At 38.8% G+C, this 22,771-nt stretch overlaps 1 protein-coding gene across 2 annotated transcripts in view; it reads right to left on the reverse strand.

Annotated features, from left to right (window-relative positions):
* The window catches only part of exoc3l4 (exocyst complex component 3-like 4), a 31,050-nt gene extending 9,050 nt beyond the window's left edge, over window positions 1-22,000 (reverse strand). The window contains exons 1-9 of one of the 2 annotated variants that reach the window (XM_008398760.2): window positions 21,741-22,000; window positions 19,710-20,148; window positions 15,921-16,046; window positions 14,716-14,934; window positions 11,346-11,964; window positions 9,176-9,293; window positions 7,386-7,511; window positions 6,471-6,571; window positions 3,463-3,561 (exon numbers count right to left, since the gene is read on the reverse strand). In XM_008398760.2, the coding sequence (XP_008396982.1) occupies window positions 3,463-3,561; window positions 6,471-6,571; window positions 7,386-7,511; window positions 9,176-9,293; window positions 11,346-11,964; window positions 14,716-14,934; window positions 15,921-16,046; window positions 19,710-19,938 (1,637 nt within the window). In that variant the 5' untranslated portion in view covers window positions 19,939-20,148; window positions 21,741-22,000. Of the gene's footprint in view, window positions 1-3,462; window positions 3,562-6,470; window positions 6,572-7,385; window positions 7,512-9,175; window positions 9,294-11,345; window positions 11,965-14,715; window positions 14,935-15,920; window positions 16,047-19,709; window positions 20,251-21,740 lie in introns of both variants that reach the window. The other variant, XM_008398759.2, reaches the window with a different exon arrangement.
* Between the last annotated feature and the right edge of the window lie 771 nt (window positions 22,001-22,771).

Genomic DNA, 22,771 nt, shown 5'->3' on the forward strand with positions numbered 1-22,771 from the left:
ATTGATTGATTGATTGATTGATTGATTGATTGATTGATTGATTGATTGATTGATTGATTGATTGATTGATTGATTGATTGATTGATTGATTGATTCGTGTGTGAGTTGTAATAATGGGATTATAACCCATCATTATGGGATTACTCATTGTTTCTTCAGCAGCAGCATCAGAACCAGGCATTTAAAAACGCTGAACAACCTGAAAAAGACGACTGGTTCTGTTTTGGGACCAAAACAGAACAGTTATGGTGCACCAAAGGATCCTTCATAAAATCCAAAAATATTACAGACAACCCTGAGCGTCGTCTTCCCAAGACCGTCATACAACAACACAGTGTCTTCAGTCAGAGGCTTTTTCAAGACCGCTGTAATACAAACTACTGCAGGAGATCAGAGCCTTCATCAGCTACCACAACGCTTTGAAGAAATATTGTATGAGTTGCAACTTTTCATTTCTCTTTGGGATTAATAAAGTACGTTTGAACTGAATTGAAGGTAAGATCATTTAGTTATATAGCCCATTTTCAGCAACAAGGCAAATCAAAGTGCTTTACGTGAATTAGTAAAAGCACTTTTTACAACAAAACAACAATGGAAAGAGCAAAAAAAAGCAAAAGAAAAAAAAAGCACAACCCCATGTTAAGAATAAGGAGTCAGTAATTTACACACTAGTAGGAGTTTCTCTGGATTACTGTTCTGATAATGTTGATCTGAGGTAATGAGTAGTTGAACTAGATAAGCTAAAAGAAGTTTTTCTTCTAATTCCTGAATGTAGATGCTAAGTATGAGTACTCCATAATTTATAAGCTAGAACAGTGTTTCTTAACCTTTTTTTGAGGTACCGAACCCCCCAGTTGCATATGCGCATTCACAGAACCCTTCTTATTCCTGTCTTTATCTTTATCTCTGCGGCAGAGGCTCCGCCGAACCCCTGAGACCGACTCACCGAACCCCTGGGTTCACTGAGCTAGAAGGAGGTTCTCTGGATAATCCTGAGCTGAATCATCTCTGTATAATCAGACTGGCTGAAACAAACCATGCAGACTTGTTTCTTTAAACATCAGCAGCGTACAGACGGCACACAAAAAGCAGAAATAAAGCGTGCAGATAAATAATCCCTGCTGAGTGAAACAGTAAACCACAGAGACTCAGGAGGAGGCCGCCTGGGGTAATCGTCATGCTTTGGGGCCAGGAGGGATTGGCATGCTCCAACTACTTCCTATTTTGTCTCTCTTATAGCAGAGCTGTTTCACATTCACTGCTCCGTTTCCATGAAATCATGTGACCTCTCACGCTTTCCAAGGCTCTGATTAGCCCTGCAGTCTCTCGTGATTATTCCCTTCACCTCTTTGACGAAGCAGCGTTTTCACAATTCCACTTTCACAATAAAGCTTTTAAAGGTTTGTTCTTCTCCCACTCCAGTCTGATCCTCACTCTGCTGCAGACGGAACGGCAGCCGGGAAACTCCCAGCAGACGGAAATCTCTGGGATGATGCATCCAAACTCTTGCATCAGAAGAGATTCGAGCGCAGCAAACTCTTCTGATGGTAGGACTGAGGTTTGTTCTCTGCATGTCAAAGTCAACACACAGAAACAATTCATAATATAGTTCCCAGAATAAAAGAATAAATGTAGGAATGAGATTCTGTTTTGAACAGGAAAGGTTTTGCTAAAACCATTTGAAAAATGTACTTCTGTTGTTTTAGACTACTTTCAAAATAAAAGCCAGATAAAAGACAAGATGGGCCAATCATAAAAGGAAGGAATTGGACGGGACTATAAATTATAACATATTTCATAATAACACTTTTTTTTTTGTGGAAGAAGAGCGCCACCGGATCAAATAAAGTCTCGCCACAGATCAGAACCGTCTCTGTCTCCACATGCAGAGTGTTTCATACGGAATCAGATGGACAGAGTGATGGGCTGGGTTACATAACGTGTAGATCTGGGTGATGCAAACCTGATAATGGTTTGAAAGTTCAAAAATGTAGATATGAAACCCATATGAACTTTTCAAGAATGTTCTTCTTTTTTAACAAAGTAGAAATCCCCTTGGTTTCTCTCAGACTGAGACCAAACTAATCACTACATACAGATGCCAAAACATGAATGTACTGCAGATATCACGGGCTTCAGTATAAGTTCTTATGATAAACTAAACAAACAAACAAAAAAAATCTCTAACTATGCCTTTAAATTTGTGTCAGCATGCAGTTGCAAAAATTTTGGAAAGGCTGTCCAACATTACCTCATAGGCTACAGCTGAATGATCTGCAGAGGAAAATCTGGATGTAAATGAAGGAGAGTCCTCAAACATCTGACAGCTGAATATGAGGATCTAATCTAACGGTCACATGAATAATTTCACTAAAGTAACCCGACACAGCTGCAAAATCAATTTTGTGAATAACTTTTGTTTTTTGAGTAAAACAAATTCAATATTTGATTCTTTTGGTTCAACCTGTTATTACCAAATTTTCTGTGGAGGGATTTATTCACCTGACTGACTGTGAGGGTTTCCCTTCAGTAACTAAGCCTGATGGTAGCAGATGTGTTATCAAGCGACCCATATATAATCATATATGGATGATTTTGTATGACTTACAAAATCATCAACTTTAGATAAGGTTCAATTCAGCCACAGTGTTTCCCTCACTGTGTTATAAGCCTGATGGGCCTCCAGGCTTTACTTGTGTCCCCACCAGGCTAAGCATTGTTTACTTGTTTATTATAGGTTTTGTTTTTCACCAGTACCACTGAGAGCAAAGACGGTTTAAAGAGTTTCTTTAAAATATAGCTATATCAAAGAAACCTTCCTTTCTTTGGTGAAAGATATATGATGATTTTGTAAAAAAAAAAAAAAAAACATAATCGATGCAACACAGAAGTAGAAAAGTCTTTGTGTTTAAATGGCGTATGTTATTTTTCTGCCAGAAAACAGAGCCTGACCAGAGGAGCTGCATCAAATACCAGAGTGAAAACATCACACACTTCCTGGATTTCTCATTACACAAGAGGCAGCTTGCGAATCATGCCTTCTATAATACTCATATTGTACTTCCTGCATTTTCAGAGTTCTGAAAATGCCATTTTATAATCTGAAGCTCAGTGTTAAATTGGCATCAGATTGTACAGTATAGTACACTCCTTTATCTAATGCTCCTGCTAAAAAGTTATAAACAAAGCCTTTATTGACTGAAACTGACTTTAGAGCCATGCAGTTGCGAGCAGACAGAACTGCTTCCATGAATAAAGACAACGCTAAACTCTTTTATATGATGTCACTTCGGCATGTAAAGACTACTTTTTACTTTCTGTTTTAAAGTTTGCCATCTGCAGTCGAGCCCCAGCAGCTGTTTTGCTTTTTGTAGGCAGAAGTGGGGGTAGCATGCTTGTGGGTTTGGCATCTTGTTCTCCTGCAGTGCATTGTGGGTATCTGTGTGAAATCACGTGACTTACTGTAAAGCCTGAAAGCTGTTGATGTACGTTATGTGATAGTCGGTCCACAGTGGCTGTGGCTGGAGGGCGCCGCAGTGGCACTTAAACTGGGTTTCAAATCTGGAGAGAAGAGACAAGACGTCTTAGTTAGAGAAAAAGAGAGGCAGAGCTGCAAGACTGAAGGGGGTTTTTCTTGAACTACTTCATTTTATGTGTAGTTAGAACCATGGATTTCTATGATTTTATGACATAGAATAAAGCAGGGTGACCAAAGTGTTGCCCGAGGGCCTTTTATGGCCCTTGGACTGACTTTCAATAATTCCCAAATGCAATTCAAGAATTTAACATATTTAGTCCTCCAGCAAAGATGGTTAACAGAGACTGGTTATTTTTTAAATTAGGAAAAAAATGATAACAAATAAAAATGTCTAGTATAACACAAAATATGAATAATACTCTTAATAAGTAGCCTTTTTGCATTTCTTTAAATTTATAGTCAATCTGACCACATTTATCCTCCACTCTGAAGCAGACTTGAATGCATCCAAATCTGTATTTACTGAATTCACACCAAACACAGCAGGTGCTTTCAGAGAAAGAGTGACCCAGATCTGGCTCTTGTGCCGAGACGACTCACTTTTTGTGTGTGTGTGTGTATATATATATATATATATATATATATATATATATATATATAGTTTTCCCCATGAATCTCAAATAATTTGCAAACTGAATGCCTTTCTTCAAATGAGACAAACATGCAAAACTCCTTTTCAAGTTTTTCAGGGTTCACCTCAAATCGTTTGCCTTCAACATACAATTGAACTTTGTTTTATAAAAATATTGTACACTTAGTTTATTATTGAGCAAGTAAAAAGAATGACAATACATATTATCTATCTAAAACGTTCTGGGTACTTTGGACACCACTGGACGGACACAGTAACAGATAACTGTGAAGGGAAGGAATTTTCTAGAATTATTTACCAATCACAATCTGAAAAGTGTGGCGTACATTTGTATCCCGAGTCAATATTTCTTATATCTAAATACCTCTTTTTGCTTAAATGTTGAAACCAAGCTAGTTTTAATTGGGCCTTAAAAACATCTAAAGAGAAATGTGGAAGAGTCTCTACTGCAGTAAATGTGTCTACAGCACAGAGAGGTAACTTGAACAAGAGGCACGTCAAGCTAAAGCTAATCTGAGGAAGAACACGTTGCCAAAGTTTTGACCTTGACAGTTGCAGTTTGTGAACTTTAGAGCTGACAGATCCCCCTGCTTTTAGATCAGTCAGCAGTAATCAGAATCATGTTGATATCAATTGACTGCAAAAATATTTTTTTAGTTTAAGAAGTGTACATTCTGACAGTGACCTAAACCTAAAACCCATGTTTAGTTTTCTTTAAAGCGTTCAGATTAACTACGTATATATGCAAACAAGTCCTGTTTCCACCTCCATAATGTTTTTGAAATTAATCTCATATTTTATCATTGATTTGACTCAATGAATGCCTCTGTGTGAGCGTTGTGCGGGGATCTCCCTGACATCCCCACAGCGTCTCCAGAAGAGGAAGTTGCCACATATAAAGAAAAACAGAGGAAGGAGACACCCACACACGTCCATTCCTGACCCTCATGACTTATTGCAAAGTATAGATATAAATATATATGTATTAATAATGTGCAAGGTATTGTTGTTATATCTGACAGACCAACACAAAGTAACACATGACTGAACAGTGGGAGGTCAATGACACACGGCTTCAGAATCCCCTCAAATAGAAATGAAGAAATTAGGATCTGACTTTGTTTTCTGAACAATGTTTTTTGTTGTTTTTTTTGCCACATTTTGCATTTACTATAAAAATAGTTTTACTATAAAAATAGTTCATTTTTAAGCTCATCTGTTTTGTTTCTTTCTAATGACGATCTGAACAGAGCTCAGTGAAATGTTCTGGATCCTTTCTGCTGGGTTCCTCACGATTCATGATTCTGTTTGTTCAAACCTTTGAGGCCAGAAACAGATTTTTCTGGCCTCTGACCTCAAATAAAATGTATCACAACCATTCATGTATCACAGCATTTAGCTGTTCTAAATTACTGCATTTAGAACAGCTAAAGACACTTAAACTGGATTTTTTTTCAAGGGGTTCAAAGTAAAGGAGACTCATTGCAAATGTATGTCACACTTATCAGATTTTTATTTGTAAATTTACGCGTAAACTACCCTCTACTTCACAATTAGTGGCAACATGTTGGTCTTTTCCATAAGATTCAGTTGAAAAAATATATATGTGCCATAAAGTCAAGTATGGATATAAAAACTGAAAGGAAATCATGTTTAGGTGATATGAAAACTTTTGAAATGGCTGCCTAAACTATTCGAGCTTTTGACTAATTAGTTACATGAATTCAACGATATTTTGAGACTTGAAAATGAAATCCCAACCTGTAGTTCATAGGTGTCTTAGCGCCATCCTGTGGGGAGCTGACCTCAGAGCTACATCAGGATCATGAATTTTGCTCAAAAGAAAAACAATTTGAAACTGAAAAAAAAACAACTTGAAGCTGAAAAGTAGACTTGGGCTTTTGTTTCCAGTTTCAAATCTATTTTCAATCTATTTTATCAATTTGAAGTCTCTTTTATTGTCAGTTTGAAACTTTTCTTCAGGTCCAAAATAATTTTTCTGTTTCAAATCTTTTGTGATTTTTGTGTGTGTTTTTTTTTCGGTTTCAGTGTTTTTTCTATTGAACAAACTTTTGAGTTTTTCACTGGTTTTACTCTGACAGGTTTGCTCTGGGTTTTATCTGCATGTTTTTATTTAATTTGAAGTGTTTTTGTTTGAGATGATTGTGATGGTTTCTAGTACAACTGAGTGAAAGTCTCTTATGGAGATATTTCCTTTGTTCTACACCAAATCTTTTTGATCACAATGACTTACATAATCAACACTTGAGATCAACTCAAACTTTTTGTGCATGTGAAATATGTGCATGTTACTAAAATTAGTATTATTTGTAATCATACTTCCTGGGAAAACTTTTCAACTCCTGCAGGCAGGAAACGATGACTTTCTTCACCAGATCAGGGTCCAGTTTTCCTGAGTGGTCCACTTTTCCTTGAACTGCCTGCAGGCAAAAACGGGAACATGAGGCTCTCTACTGCCATCAAATGGATGCAACCCTGCATTACATTGGATGAAATTTATACTTTTGTGTAAATTTCATGAATAGATTATATATATAATCCAATTGAAAATATGGAGGCTGAAAAAGAGACAAAAAGGTCAAATGTATCACAATATCATTCATATGTGATACATTTGAATGATATTAAAATGTATCACAATATCATTCATATCATATCAAAAGTTATCACATGGCACATTAATGATATTTTTTAGACACTAAAACTAAAACACTTCCTTCCAACAGAGTTGGGAAACAGAAGTGGTTAAACCAAAATGTGACAAAAGCACTGAAATAATACACTATAAAACTGATTTTTGGAGAGTTTTAAAAACAACCATTCAAATTGAAAGTTAAAGTTAAAACAAGCACAATAGTTTGTAAATATAATGCTTAAAAATGGCTAAACTCTAATGTTAACTACTTCACTTCAATGAGAAATTCCAGCTAAACGTTTTGATTAGAATATAACTAAAGACACTCAGTCAGCTTATGTCCTTATTCATGTAAAGTTAGCAGGACAAGGCTACAGCTGATATGTTCACACAGGTTAGATTATTAATTAATACACTGATTGGAAATGATCTCTTCTGCTGATAGGTAGCATTTAAAACCTGCATGAAAATTTAACTTTTTTTATTTGAGCTCTTAAATCTTCATAATTTCTTATTAGAAATATTAATTTAAAGAAAAATTACTCTGCTTTTTATTAGTTAAATTGAAGCAGAATGATTTATCAGTCTGGGGGTCTTACAGTCCAAATGTCCATAGGAAACAGAGAGAGCAGCAGGTTGTCTTCCCTCTGGGGCTCCGTCTTGTCTTTCCACACAGTCTCATGTTCGAGTTCAATCACTCTGTCCAGCAGAGCGCTCATGTCCTCCTGCAGCACACACACACACGCACGCACACGCAAACATTCATACACACACACACACGCACGCACGCACGCACGCACGCACATGCACATACACGTGCACACACACAGGGAGAAGCAGCAGGCCAGCACTGTCAAAACACGAGTCTCAGCAGGAAGGAACGGGATCATTTCAGGCTGATTACTTGGAAATTCGATTTGAGCTGAAATCACATTTTCTTGTTTGTAAATGATAGTTCAGTCTTAGGGAGTGTTCATTTATCTGTTTTAAAATACATAGACGTCCAGTGTCCAAAAATAACACTGTAGTCAACATGAAGAATGCTGACTGCATTATGCTCACTTTTCCCCAAATTAAACCTGAATATGAAAAACTATCTTTCCATTAAGCTGCAGCAAAAGACTGGAATAAATTTCAAAAAGTGATAAAGTTGAGCTTGTTCGTAACATTAGGAACTTTTAAAGGTATTTTGAAGAAACCCGCACATACTTCAGCTAAAAATGAAGTATTTTTCATTTTTAGCTAAATGAAAAATGCTCTGTATTGGTTTTTTTATTTATTTATTTTTTACTGTTTTATGATTTCAACAGTGTTGCTAATGTTTCTTGTTAATTGTAGTGTCCAGCATGACCTTCCTCTGCGTTCTTCCCTCCCCACCAGGTTGTTACTAAGTAAGTAAGAATTTGTTCTTGATCACTCACCCGGTGAAATAAATAAAAATAATTTTAACAAAATGAATAATGGAACCAAAGCAAAGGCCAGTGAACAAAATAAAATAAAATAAAAAAGAGCAGAGGTCTTTATATTATTTTTTCTAAGATAACACAGCAGTTTATCCTGATCCTACCACCACCATTGTCTAACTGAGATAAAGTATCCATAAACTCTGTCAGCTGCACTGACATTGTAGTTAATAAAACAATTTCAGCAGCAGATGACAATCACAACCAACTGTAGGAACTTCACACAGGACCATGTGCCGCTCCTCTCTTCCTGCAGACTCTGGGAACTTGATTTATGACTTGATTTGAAGTCATAAAAAATGGTCGCTCTATCAACCCTTTGGTTGATATGAGCTCAGCATGTGTGCAGTTCCTCCAGGTGTTTGCTAATTGCTGCTGGCTAGTCTGAAGGAGCTGAGTGGGGAAGAGCTGCTCTGTGAGCAGAAGCTCAGAAGCCTGTGTTGTGCCTTGAAGGCGGAGCTAGAGCCACCCAGGCATTTTTCACAACTAAATGGTTGCCATGGAGATTAAAGGATTTGTCAAACATTCATGGAAGAAACAAATCAATACTCTGGTAATGTGTCTGATGAGGGAATAACATAATAACATGAAGTAAAGCTGAAAAAGTTGACTACATATTTCTGTCCCTTTAAATTTTACTCATACTCTTCTAGAATGATTTGAAATGTCAGCTTTTACCTAAAGACCAAAATCTGCCAGATAGCGCACCCTACAGGCCAAAAGATGCTCTTTCACCTGGTAGAGAGGGGTATGGGGGGTTGTGCTGCTGCTGGCTGAGGCCTTGAGTTTCTCATCTTCCAGCTTTTTTTTCAGTAGGCTTGTTCCTACTTGTTCTTATTGTAAAGACCTGTGTGATTTTTATCTTGAAAGGTGGTAGCCTATAGGAATTTTTCTTTCTTTTTCTTTCTTTCTATTTTTTATGTTACCTTTACTTTGCAGCAGTACTTCTCCAAAAGCTGCTTCAGGAATCCTTCCTGTAGGTGCAGGTCAGCACTTTCCTCCGCCATGTCCGGCTGCAAGGAGAAACTTCCCATGATCTTCTCACTGTTGGAGTGAAAAAGAATACCAGTCACATGTTGCTGTTGTGACATGTGCCTGGCACCGAAGCAAGCTAAAAACAACACATCCCACTGAGGGAAGGCCTCATGTGAACAGACCTGTTGACTTAGAGTCAGAGCCGATCACACGGCTTCCTCGTGACATGAAAAAACAGTCAAATATTACAAAATCCATAATTTTCTAAGAATTTGCAGCCTATTGCAGTAGGTCAGGGAATTAATTCATATTATCAGATTTAGTAAAATTTCAGTGGTCAATCTCTACATTGCAGTTTAGAATATTGTAATACACAGACTTTGTTTCAAAGTAAATAAAAAGGATGATTTTGTGTATTGACTGTAGAATTCATGACTCTTCCCAATTTGTGAGAAACGTGTCCATGACCTGAATTGAATGTTTCCATTCTGCCCATGTGAGGTTTTTATATATATATATCAGATCAGCTGGGGGGTTTTTTAGACTCCAAATTTGCATTTTAAGCACATGTTGGTTTGGTGTGGTCTGATTCAAAGTTAAAATGTCAGCAAAATGATCTGTGCTGTTTTTTAATACTTCCTCCTCAGCGCCTCCCTGTTGATGGTACTCCAGTTCACAAATATGTTTTATGTGCTGCCCAGACATGTTTGTTTTCTGTTATGATTGTTGATGCAAACACCCATACAGATCATTCAACTCAGGTGTGTCGCCTGCTCCTGCAAACATCCATAAGGAATGGCTTTCACTCAGGAACTTTGTGAATTCCTTCATGGTACCTTGGTAGGTCACAAACTGTGCAATTTGTCCAGTTGTGAAATTTCCTTCTTACAAAATTTGATAGTAATCTGTTGTTATGGTATTATGACAAAGTGGGTGCAACTCAGATTCTTAGGCCACATAAAAGCAGGGTCAAGAGATGCTGGGACAAAGAGGACGCAAAGGCTGCCAGCTTTCTGCAGAGCCAATTGCAACAGACTAGCAAGCTGCATCTGCCTTTCTCGTTAGCACACTACATTAGCAACCCAATGTACAAGTGTGGGTTTGCCAGTTGCCATGAGGACAACACAGCTGGAGTAAAACAAAACTGCTTCACAGTGTTGTTGAGAAAGAACCTGACGAAGTTGCATAGAATCCAGAAGAATGTCCACTAATCTCAATAAACACACTCCTAAACCTTGTGGAAAACCTTTTTGTAGATGGATTAACAATGGGATGTCACTCAAGTTCATTTACCACTGTGTGTCTGTGTGCTAGATGACCTGCAAGGGTATCTGACCACATAACCTGTCACAGGCGCCGTCATCTTGCATGGCGCCTGCTCCAGGGAGCATTTATGCTGGATAAGGGACCAGTAGGTCTCAGGGTTGTTCCCTGGTGAAAGCCGATTCATGTTGAGCAGAAATGACAGCAGCCAATGATCAGCCACTGATACGTTACTGAGACACTGACATTATTTTTGTGGCATTCCCAGCACTGTTGTTAGAGTTTGTTTCAGTGTATTGCTTGACATGAGGAACTCCCCATTACATGGTTTTACATCAATGCCCTATTGTTAGAATATAATGGTAGAGTGAGCTTCTTACATTTTCCCCAACTTTGGCTCTGGCCGTTTATCTATGGTTGCCATCCAGCTTAGGGTTTTCTGGGCAAGTTTTAAGTTGGCTGCAGTCTCCTAAAGGTTTTCTTCCTGTATTGCCCCTTATTTCCATTAAGTCTGGAAATAAGGGGCAATACAGCTAACATTTGTGGTGGTTGTTATGTGTAGTTCCAATGCACTCGTACCTCACTTCACAATGCAGCACTTTGCACTGTTCAGTCATATAAAATCTGATTAAAATATATTTAAGTTTTTGTTTGTATGAATACCTTTGCAGGACAGTGCACACACCATCAACCAATGACTATGTTTAAAAAGTTATGCCCATCCCAAGGGGTACAAGGAACACCCTTACCGCTACCTATGCAACCATTCTAAGTCCACTGTCTTTCAAACAATGAGAGCATCAGATTGACAACCTTCCAATAGAAATACAGTAACAAAACATTCCTTTATTCCCTCACCTCTTGTATTTGTTGAGGATCCAGTCCAGCAGAGCGTACAGATCCTTTAACTCGGTCACCTGCGGCTCCAGCTTCCTCAAGTGCTGCCCGACGATTCTGTGGTAGCTCTTCACGTAGGTGCTGAAGACCTTGAAGCTGGGTGGGTAGGACCATCGCAGCTCCCGCTTCACATTCTCCAGATCCTCTACAATAGTTTTTCCCAGGAGCCCGAGATGGACCGCCAACCAGGATGAATTCTGTTCCTTCTTCTCCAGATGAACACCGTTGACCTTGACCTGCACGCCCTGGGACACCGCCTCCCTCCAGGCCTCCATCCAGCTGTCTGGCAGGCCGCCTGGTTCCTCAGCCCTCTTCTCCTCCTCCTGGATGATGCGAGCCACGTGGACCAGTAGTGCCTTGTTCCTGGCAGGAAAGGAGTTGGAATCACAGACTATGGTGCAAATCTTTTTCCTGAGGTCCGTATAGAGGAGGGCCAGGTCTTTCTCCTTCTTCGCCAACTCCATGGGGGAGTCGTCACCAGTTTGCTGTTGCTCCTTCAGAAACTCCAGTCGCATGGCAAGCAGGTTCAGATGAGCTTCCTCCAGAACCTCCATCTCTATCAGCTTGTTGATCTGCATAACTGAAGGTTAAAAAAAAAATAAATTCAAACATGTCTTCTTTTTTTCATGCCTGTAGAGTCACTTAGACGTCAGTAATCCATTTTTTAATTTGCTGCTTTCATATAAACAGTCCAAACCCAACAGGAAACATGAGGGAGCAGCATTACAAAACGTGTCTTTAAAACCAGCAGCAAGCGTTGCAAGCCCTGTTTCAAATTGCTTCTACTTTACGTTGTTGGAAATGATGTTAAATAAATTAAAAAGTTCAAAGAATTCTTTTAGAAAACCCTGAGAAGACTACAGATTTAAGAACTTGGCAGTTTCCGCTTATTGCAGTAACTGAAAGCTCAAAAATCTAACATTTTTTTATTAACGAATGCACCAAAATAAGTAATTGCATTAACCATAAGACTTTTCAGGTACCCCAGAGTCACTTAAAGTTAGTCACTTTTAGTATCAGGAAAGTGTTTAAAAATGAAGTTGAGATGAACCACTGGTTACAGAGCAAACGTTACAGTCAAAGAAAAAATATCAACAAACATTCAATCAGCCTTTTTGAGATCTCATGAAATCAGTTCTGGGTAAATTTGTTCCTTCATTATGAAATACACTGGAATCTGACCAAATCTCCAAGTTAAGATGGAGATTTTGACATGCTAGCATTACGGAGATTGTAATGCTAGCATGCTTTTCAAGCTAATCACAGTGTGGTTGGAAAGCTAGCGATTAGCTTGTGAAAGCAATTAAAGGGCAATTTAAAATGTTTTGTCCCTGTCATTTTGTCGCTGTTTTAAAAATAACTGCTCTCTAATATTCAACCACTGCAAGAAGCTTAAAAAACGTAATATTTTCACCGCTGCCACTAAAATTCTATTTATAGCTAGAACTTGTTAAAATCAGTCTAATATTTATGAAAACTTGTGATTGGAAATTAAGCACAAAGCTCAGATCAGTGCATCTTTAATGTGAATTTGTTATTAGTCATTACTGGTTGATTATTTACACTGTTTGGCCATTAATGTGAAAACATTAATGGGAATAGCAAAATGGGTTCAACTCATCCTCATCCAACATCAAATTCTTCAAATAAGACTAAATCTTCCATAGCAGTTTTAACTGAAGTGGATTATCTTCCCCTGTGAACGTTTACACTACAGACGTTTTCTGTGACGTTGTGTGTTTGTAGCTGAAACAAGATTATCTTTAGCTGCTTGTGTTGCAAAAACAGAGACAAAGAAGAGATCTCCATGTACAGACAGTCGGATGACCGGAGCTGCATGAGACTTTTTTCTATTCTTAATTCTTGTTTCCCCACAAGCGGTGAGAAATAAGAAGGCTGAACAAGTGGGACAGTACAAACTTTGCTTCTTAAACACAATAAAATGTGTAAACCTGGCGACTTTCCAGACAGTAAATGTCAAACCTGGAACTATTCATTTAGATTTTATTAGAATAGATGAACTCTATGAGATCACTGATTTTATTCACTTCATGTTGACTCCTTATTCAAATGCAGCTAACAATAAAATAATCCAGAGTAATGTGCAGTGACTTGTAAAACACAGTGACTTGTAAAATAATCATGTCCCTTTCCATTTTGTTTTCAAGAAGCAATACATTTTAGTGTGATTTTATGAGACATAGAAACACAAAGCTGAACATAATTGTGAAGTAAAAGGAAAATGATATTCATCATGGCTTTAGTTAAATTTCTCACATAAATACAATCTGAAAAGTGTGGTGTACATGTGCACCACACTTGTATCTAAGCCAAATCTACTTTACCAAAATAGCTCATGGTCAATCAGATTGAACAGAGAGCGTCTGTAAGAATCAATGTTCAATTCTTGCCATGGATTCTCAATTGGGTTAAGATCTGGCCTTGGACTGGGCCATTCTAACACATGAATATGCTTTGATCTAAATCATTCCCTTTGGCTGAATGCTAAGGTTGCTGCCCCAGTCCTTGGCAGGTTTTCATCCATCCATCCTTCAGTGCATGCTGAGCGCTGTCCCTGTGCCATAGACCAGCATCCCCCTTTCATTTCCGTCTCTTCTGACCGAAGCACATGTCAGTGTCTACAGTTCTTGTGGTAAAGAGATTAATACAAATGTATGCCACACTTTTTGGATTTTTATTTGCAATAGACATTGAAAATGTATTACTTTCTTTTCACTTTCCTGCTTTGACTAGCCCACCTTGTGAAATCCTGTTAAATTACAATAAAGTTTGGTGGTTGTAATGTGACAAAATGTGAAAAAGTTCATGGGGTGTGAAAATATGAAAGCCACAGCTGAGCATTTCTCTAATATGTGAAATGTCAGCTTGTACAATGTGTTATGTAAATCATCACTACTGATTCTATGTTTTGGCCATTTAAACTGGAAATGTATATTTATGTAAGTTAGTGATATTCTGTTGACATGCACACATAACAAAATGCAGTAGCTCTTATTTGTAGTACATAATTTAAATGGTCAAAAGATGAAAAACAAAGTTATAAAGAATGGCAGTAATGACGGCTTTCGGTTCCTTTTAAAGCCCCAGCTCCACCTCTTGCAGAACCTTCCACCAAGCAGAGTGCTCTGACATTTCAAAGGCGTCTTTTAGCTTCTACATGGGTGGAAAAGTCCATATTTACCGTCTAGATGTAGCAATATGGAGGGAGGACGAAAGGACTCAAAGCAGAAACCCTCTCCATTTATATCTGCTTTGGCTGTACCCAAATAAACTGATTGAGAAGCGTAAAATAACCTGTGATGGTGTGTACCTGACAGTGGTGTGTGTGGAATTTCAGGCAGCGTGTACAGCTCCTCCATCTCCTCCATATCAGTTTCTTTCTCCTCCCCCATTTCTGGCAGGGCCTCAGCGGCTGGAGGCTCCTGCCTGGCCACTTTGTCATTCTCCTTCTTGGAGGGAAACCTCAGACTTCTGCGAATTGAGGATCCTTTCTTCAGAATGGAGTCGGTCAGCTTAGACATGTTGGGATCTGAGAACAGAAAGCACGCAGTTTCTGTGAATGCACCGTACGTCTTACTTGGCGACACTGGATGAAGAAGAGTCAGTTAGCTGCTTTAGCGTCAGTGAGGTCAGAGGAAACATCCAATCTACAAGAAGCCATTTAAAAGGAAACTGTGCTGTGAGCAAGTGAGAGTAAAACTTTCAGCAAATAACAGGAAGGCTGAACATGTTACAGTGAAATGACTATCATCTCCATCCATCCATTTTCTTTACACCCTTGTCCCTTAGTGGGGTCGGGAGGGTTGCTGGTGCCTATCTCCAGCTAACGTTCCGGGCGAGAGGCGGGGTCACCCTGGACAGGTCACCAGTCTGTGCTTTCACACCTTTACAGGTTATATTTTTAAAATGTTGGCATCCATTTAAAAATTTCAGTGTCGCAGTAAAGTTTTTGATTATCTAGTTAGCCACTCTACCCGTGATAACTGCTAACTTAAGATGCTAAAACAAGTTTAAACATGTCAGATCTGTAATCATTTTATCAATTTATTGAAATACTAAAAGCTCGTCATACACTCACTGTTCTCTCACACAGCAGCGTGACTTCTGCACTGCTTTCAATTTAATGACTGACGAATTATGAAATGAAGGTTAGAAACACATAAATTAATTCAACTGTCAGACAACCTGAAAAAAGCAAAGGAAAAAAGCTGTTCACTCCAGCCAATCCTGAGCCGCGAATATGTGTGTTTGACTTCAGCTCATTTGCATACCAACCACTGAAAAACTACTTTCATTTCAAAACATGGCGTTGAAAAATGACCCACGCAGGGCTCAACTGGTTCCCAAATTCCGTGGGCCGTCACAGAGTTGCACCCTCAACAGAAACATGTCCAGTCACAATGTAAACCATGACCTCCACTGACCCCAAACATAAAGAACAGGAACAAAGAGAGACAGAAGTTTGGTTTTGAGACTATGGAAGCAAACTGGTTCTGTGCTGAACGACAGACGTACCTGTCTTTGAGCGAGCTAGAGGTTTGCGTTTGTGTTGTGTCATGTCTGTCAGATCTTCTTCCTTTTTTTGAAAGAAGCCCCCTCTGGTCTTCAAGGGTGATGCAGCTGGAGAGCCCGCACTAAGACCTGGTGGAGAAACGGGGAAGAGACGATGTCAGCGCAACGTTGAGTAAATATCCCTGTGTCAAGTCGTGTATCAGCAGGTGTACCTTATATATTTGTGTGTGTGTGTGGGTGTGCATGTGTGTGTGTGTCACCAGCTGGGTAATGCAAATGAATCTGAGCTGGAAACCAATGGCTTTTTAAGAGCTCTGACGGGGAACCACGAAGGCATAAGCAGGTTTGTCTGGAAAGTTTTCTCTGCACGTCAGCTGACAGTAAATACCATTAACACAAAGTCACGTGACTTACAGTCAATGAAACTGAAGCATTAAGATAAACTCACAATCATAACATGGCGTAACAGCCGGTGAAAGAAAGAGTACCCGTACAACCACTGACCGACAGGACAAATCTGGACAGAACATTTAACACCACTAAAACACACAGGTTTGTCCGTCCACCTGTAGAGATTTAAAGTGTTTTTTTGGTCTGTCAGAAGTTTGGGACATCAGATAAATTGTGGCATGATAAGAAAATAGGCAATTTCGCTGTTCCCTTGAATATTTCAGGCCTTGAGTTTGGTGGTATTCTAACAGACCAGTGTATTACCACCCTTTGTTTTACCTTTTAATTTCTAAGGTACTATCTTCTACCTATTCTGTTCCATATTACCTGAATTCAACCAATTTTAAAGCCTCCTAGAGGTGAATGTTAGCTTAATTATTCTCTATGTTGTATTTTGTTACATGTTGTAACAAGGTCATGCTGCTTTTTAAGCATCTGGGGAAGTTTTAGTGTTTACTAGATCTGGTTACTGAAGTCCTATGCAGGGGAATGTCTGCAGGGAATTTCAAACCTCAACTTAAAGATTACAGAAGGGAGATGTAAAGATAAGGTTCCCACAGGCTTCTCTTCTATCTGGAACACTTTTTATAAAGTAAATGCCAGCAAAATGACAAAACAGCTGAAACACTGAGTTCCTCTAAGTCAAGACCAAAAGCCCATCTGTTGGTGTTGCTTTTGAACCATAATAAACAGAACATAGACAGACATATTTGATGCGTGTTGTTGATTTTGATGATGGCACTTGACATAATGCAATGTCTGTTATTGGTCTGGTTGACCGAAAAAGAGTCAAAGATGGTTAATAAAGTACTCTATGTTTAAATATTTGGGTAGGGTTAGGATTAGGGTTTTATATTTAAATATTCGCTGATATTCGAGTTTCAGTACTATAGTGCTGTTACATCATATGGGTGCAGAAATGTGTAAGTTTCAGTGGAGACAGAAATGTAATGATTGTTGTAAACACATAAAAATATATTAAACTAACAAACAACTATATTAAGTAATTTGTTTCCTGATAGGTGAAAACTAGCCCCTAGTGCAGTGGTTCTTAACCCGGGTTCGATCGAACCCCAGGGGTTCGTTGAGTCGGTCTCAGGGGTTCGGCGGAGCCTCTGCCGCGGAGGTAAAGACACACCTGTGTAAAGTGATGATGCCCCGCTTTGCCGTCACTTGCTGCAGAGGATCACGTTACATTGCTTAGCCAATCAGAGCTGCGGAGGAGCACTGATTGAAGGAGCTCCACTCTCAGCATGGATTTGAATTTTTGTCTTTAATTATTTCAGCAAAACTCACCGTTTTTACCAAATTCTATAGTCTAAATCTGCTCCTTAGTCGCATCTTTTCGGGGTTGCTACCGCCTGTAGTGGTTTGGGGGTGGTTACACAGCTGATATAATTACATTACTAAATCAGAATACCGCAAAGTAGTTTATGTGTCTCGTGGCGTGGGGGGGTTGGAATAAGAACGGTTCAGTGACTGCGCATATGCAACTGGGGGGTTCGGTACCTCAAAAAAGGTTAAGAACCACTGCCCTAGTGTAACTCCATCAATCACTGCATACCAGATCATTATAACCGTTTTGTGTCAGCAACAAACCGATTGTTTTACCAGGTACCGAGGATAATGTCAGTTTGCTGAACAGGACCAACCAGAAAAACAAGAGCGAGAATGACAAAAGGTTTAAATTTTCCACCAACTTGAACTAAAAAAATATGGTCACATCATTCCAACTGAATTGTATGTGTCCTCTTTCGTTTTACTTTAATTTCCTTGATCGAAGAAGCCTGAATTCACCGTAGTGTCAGCAAAGGTCTAGTGTCCGAGCTTACCTGTTGATGTGACAACGACTTTCTATTTACGCCCAAACTCAACAATGCTCGACCTTTTCTTTGAGGTGTCTCTCATCTATTTTGCAGCTGAAGCTACTCAGGACCAACTTGTGCCAGTTTAATTTCCACCATGCAGAGAAACGTGACGATTGGATGGAGACCATCTGTTAGCATAGATTTTCAAGTCTTGCCACAGACCGGTAGACGTGTGGGCCAAGCAGTTCAGGTGTTTCCTCCTTTCACTAAAGTAACTTCTAAAGTAGCTTTGTTCCCAACATAGCTTACGGCTATCAGAGTATTTTACGGTAAAACGTTCTGATAGCTTTCTCCTTACAGTTGTCCTGTCAACATATCTTCCTGTTTGAGCTCCTCCATAGTAGCCAATGGGCTCTTTGTTGCCTCCCTTGTTAATGCTCTCCTTGCTCAATCAGTTTGGTGAGCAACCATGTTTGGTAGGTTTGTGTGTGACAGTTTCAACAAATATGAAAAAAAAGACTTTTTTCCGTAAAAGTGACATACTACGGTACATCTTTAAAATTGTTCTGTTAATGACTAATAATGACACTGCGAATAAACAAGAACTGGTATTTCATTTTGTTGGCTTATTTACCCTATTTTCCGCACTATAAGGCGCACCTTCAATGAATGGCCTATTTTAAAACTATTTTCATATATAAGGCGCACCGCATTATAAGGCGTATAGAATAGACCCTTCAGTTTGGGTTGCCGTGCTCTATTATTACACATCTACATTTGTAAAGAAGTGGTCCCCGAGTACTTTATATAGTAGGCTGCCCCAGTCGTTGTTTCACTCACAGTGTTGGTGTTGTGATATTGTGCCCAACTGCTTTCTGGGTAACACAGACCAACCGACACACTGCCGCCGCAGTCTCTGTCTTTCACCCCTCCACCAAACTTTATTGACAAACCATCGTTCTGACAACTATCCCAGCATGAACCGCGCACTTCTTCTACGGGCAAAAATGAAATTGGCGGCTGCTTACCGTAGTTGCTAGACCTGTTGTGGCTCAATATTGGTCCATATATAAGGAGCACCGGATTATAAGGCGCACCTTCGGCTTTTGAGGAAATTGAAGGTTTTTAGGTGCGCCTTATAGTGCGGAAAATATGGTAGCTTTGCTGCTGCCAGATTTCGCTCCGGTCCTCCAGCACCTGTATACCAGCTCACTTACAACACAAACATCAGGACAACAAGTTTACACAGGTTTTCTACATGGTTCTTTTGAAAATTTCTATTAGCTAAGCAAAAAGAAAATCAACATTACAACACCGTCTGTGCTTGATCACAGATTTCTTTAGCTGTGCTCTCAGTAGAGTTTCTCCCTGTGTAAAGGATTACCTAACAGCTACGAAGTTCACCAACTCTCATGTTCCTTCTGAGAATATTCAGAAGGTTAAAAGGTCACTGCAATGACATCACACCTGCTGTTCTAGGGGTAAAAGCTACAAGAAGGACAAGCTTTGGGGGCTGAATTTGAACGTTACTCACTGGGCGAGGCTGGCGGTAGAGAGGAGGGCGACTCTGACTCTGCTCTGGATGTGACCTTTGACTCCTTCCTGTTGGGTGAGCGGGGGCTCTTCTCGGCGGGTCGCCTAATGCTCCGCCTGAATGTCTGGAGCACGCCCAGAGCCTCTTTCACCACTCCGTTCGCCTGCATCTTTCCGTCGCTCTGGAGGGATACTCTGTCCTCCTCCGGGTTTTCGCTGGATTTATCCATTGTTGGTGAGTTCTAAGGCCATGCGAGACGCAATCGCCGGGAGGGAAATTTAAAATAAAATCTCCGGAAAATTGAAAAGTGAGTCCGCTCTCTGCTTCTGAAGGCAACAAACAGGGGATGTTCTGTGGTGTTCGTAGTCCTTAGCAGAGGCGGGCTATGTTTACAGATAACACGGGATCCAGTCTGTGCAGTTCTGATAACAAGAGTTCACTGTGAGGGGAAAGTCAAAGCACAAATTAAAAGCTGCAGAGAGACTTTTCACAGATAGTTTTGGACTTCCCACTGAAATGTGCTCCAGTTTCGCTCCAAGCCCTGAAAGCAGAAAGCAAACAGACAACCAGCAATCATCTACACAAACAAGGCAGTAATACTTTCTTCAGTGATTATGTTTCTGTGATCACAAGCAGAGAGTAAATCATTAATGTGTCCATTTTGCAGCAAATGATTAATCAGTCAAATCAAGTCAGACAATCCATTATGAGATCTTTAAATATTTGCAGTATTCGTGATGATTTTTGATGTTGCAACTGGAAGAATGATTTTAAGCTCAATCCACTTAAACCTAAAATATATGAATGGTTTAAAATACCTGAAAAACATTAAAAAAAATTCCATTCTATGTTTTCGACACATCTGTGTTTGTTGGTCATTGTGAATTAAATGTAAATTCATGGTTTACCTGTATTTATTTATGCTATGCTTAATAAATAAGCAAAGCATAATTATTTTTAATAGTTCTTTATAAATCTAAAAGTCAATAATTTTTTATATTTTTTATATCTCTCTGAAGTGCTTCCTAAATTATAACAGCATTACGCTTCCTCAGTTCTACATTTTATATGGGATTTTATTCTACTTGGCAAGTAGAATAGAACCACCAAATTTTATTCAAGTAGTTTCATTTTGCAAGAGCAGAAGTTTGCATTCCACATAACTGCAGGAGAGATGTTTTTGAAATAAATCCAACATGAGTGAGTGAGAGTGAAACAAAAGTTTGACCCAATTAGTGAATCCACTAAAGCAGCACTACCAGGTATAAATACCAATGCTATTGTGAGGAAACCTTTACTGAGGGAGGATGACTAATCAGACACGTTTACAAATGAAGAACAAAAGCTTCTAGAAATGAATCTGATTCATTCAGTCTGCTACCACAGGCAGCTGGACGTCAGCAGGCAAAATGAAGCTGAAGGTTTTACAGCTTCAGTTGTACTAAGGTAACAGTTTCTTCTACAAACAGGCAATTTGTTTTTTCATATTAGTCACTTACTAAGTATTTGCCATTACATGTTAATTAGTGGACTGCAATTTAAGAGAAAGGGTTACCCAGTTGAATTATTTTAAAGTGTAAAACAACATATATTAATAAATTATTAAATGTTAGTGATCCCTGAAAATAAAACTCTCATTGGTGCACCTCCATTTTATTGTCACTACGTCAGCTGTTTATCATAATAGTTGCTCCAAGTAGTTAGTAGACAAAGTAATTAATTGATTAGTCAAATATTATTAACTTAAGACCACAATAACAATGTGTTCTAGAATTATAGCACATAAAATTCACAAGGGTATCAATTTAGCAGATAAATCGAAATAGTTTGAAGCTTTTCCTCTCAAAAGTATGAAAATACTAATAGTCTTTATTTTGTAAGGATTATGAGGTCACTTCCACTTAAGGTGCTGCTGCTAGTTAAGACAAATGTAAAGCATGCAAGTCATTCTGTTTTGATCTGAGTTTACCTTCAGGCACAAATCCAAACCTAAGGACAAAGATTTAAAAAAAAAGAACAGTGTTGCCTCACCTTTGGACAGCAGCTCAGGTAAGATCCAGTTTTGCTTTCATTTGTTTCCACAAACATGACTCGCTAATTTCACATTTTTTGAAAGTTTTCAGGCAGATATTAACAAAATAAATGTTGTCAGAGTTCCAGGACAGAATAAAACGCATGAAGCTGAAGAAAGCAAAACAAGGAGCGCAGGCAGCTTGTTAAGGACACAGTCACCTCTGAAAGTAGACGTAATCTGAGCTCAGAGTGCCTAGATTTTTGAGTTAACCATTTACACAAGGAGGAAGTGATGATTACTGCTTGAATTGCAGAAAAATAACAGAATGAAAGATGGGTGGTTTCCTGTTTTAAGGGGGGGGAAATTACTAGAAGGGAAATGTCTTTCTCTTGAACGCAGAAACTTATATTTTGGCTCATAAATCAATAGATGTAATCATTTATGACCAACAGAATGAGTTATCTGTGTGCCTTAAGTTTGAAATTAAAACATCCTACTCTTACATTAAGATCCCTCACATACATAAACCTGCATGCATAATCTATAACTAGTTAATATGTCAAACTCTTTTCAAGCGCTTACATGCAATATTTTCCCACACCACTGGATGGCGATGTAGACCACATCCGTTTGTATTTAATGTATTCCCATCTGTTGTAATAAATCGATATGAATAGAGTCTTAACTTACATTTCAAGAAAGCATATTAATTTGTAAGTGTTATTTGTCAATGTTATAACTTGAAACTCTATTCAATTTCACTCCTACAGCACAACAGAATCAAATGAGGTTAGAGAAATTAGGTGGATAAAAAGATCTATCTATGATGATGCACCCGCTCCTACATTCACTTCCTGTTTTTTGTGTGTGAATGTTGTTGTGTTTATGATGTTTGCTGCAAGTCAGTTTCCTTTCGGGATATTAATAAAACTAACTAAATTGTTTAGAAATAATCACCAGTTTCTTTCTAACTAAACCTCTAACTGTATACATTATAACGATTTTAAGACTGATAGCATAGCCTGTGCATTTTTGAACTGCTATAAGG

Source organism: Poecilia reticulata, linkage group LG22 (assembly GCF_000633615.1).
Source record: "Poecilia reticulata strain Guanapo linkage group LG22, Guppy_female_1.0+MT, whole genome shotgun sequence".
Classification (NCBI taxonomy): domain Eukaryota; kingdom Metazoa; phylum Chordata; class Actinopteri; order Cyprinodontiformes; family Poeciliidae; genus Poecilia; species Poecilia reticulata.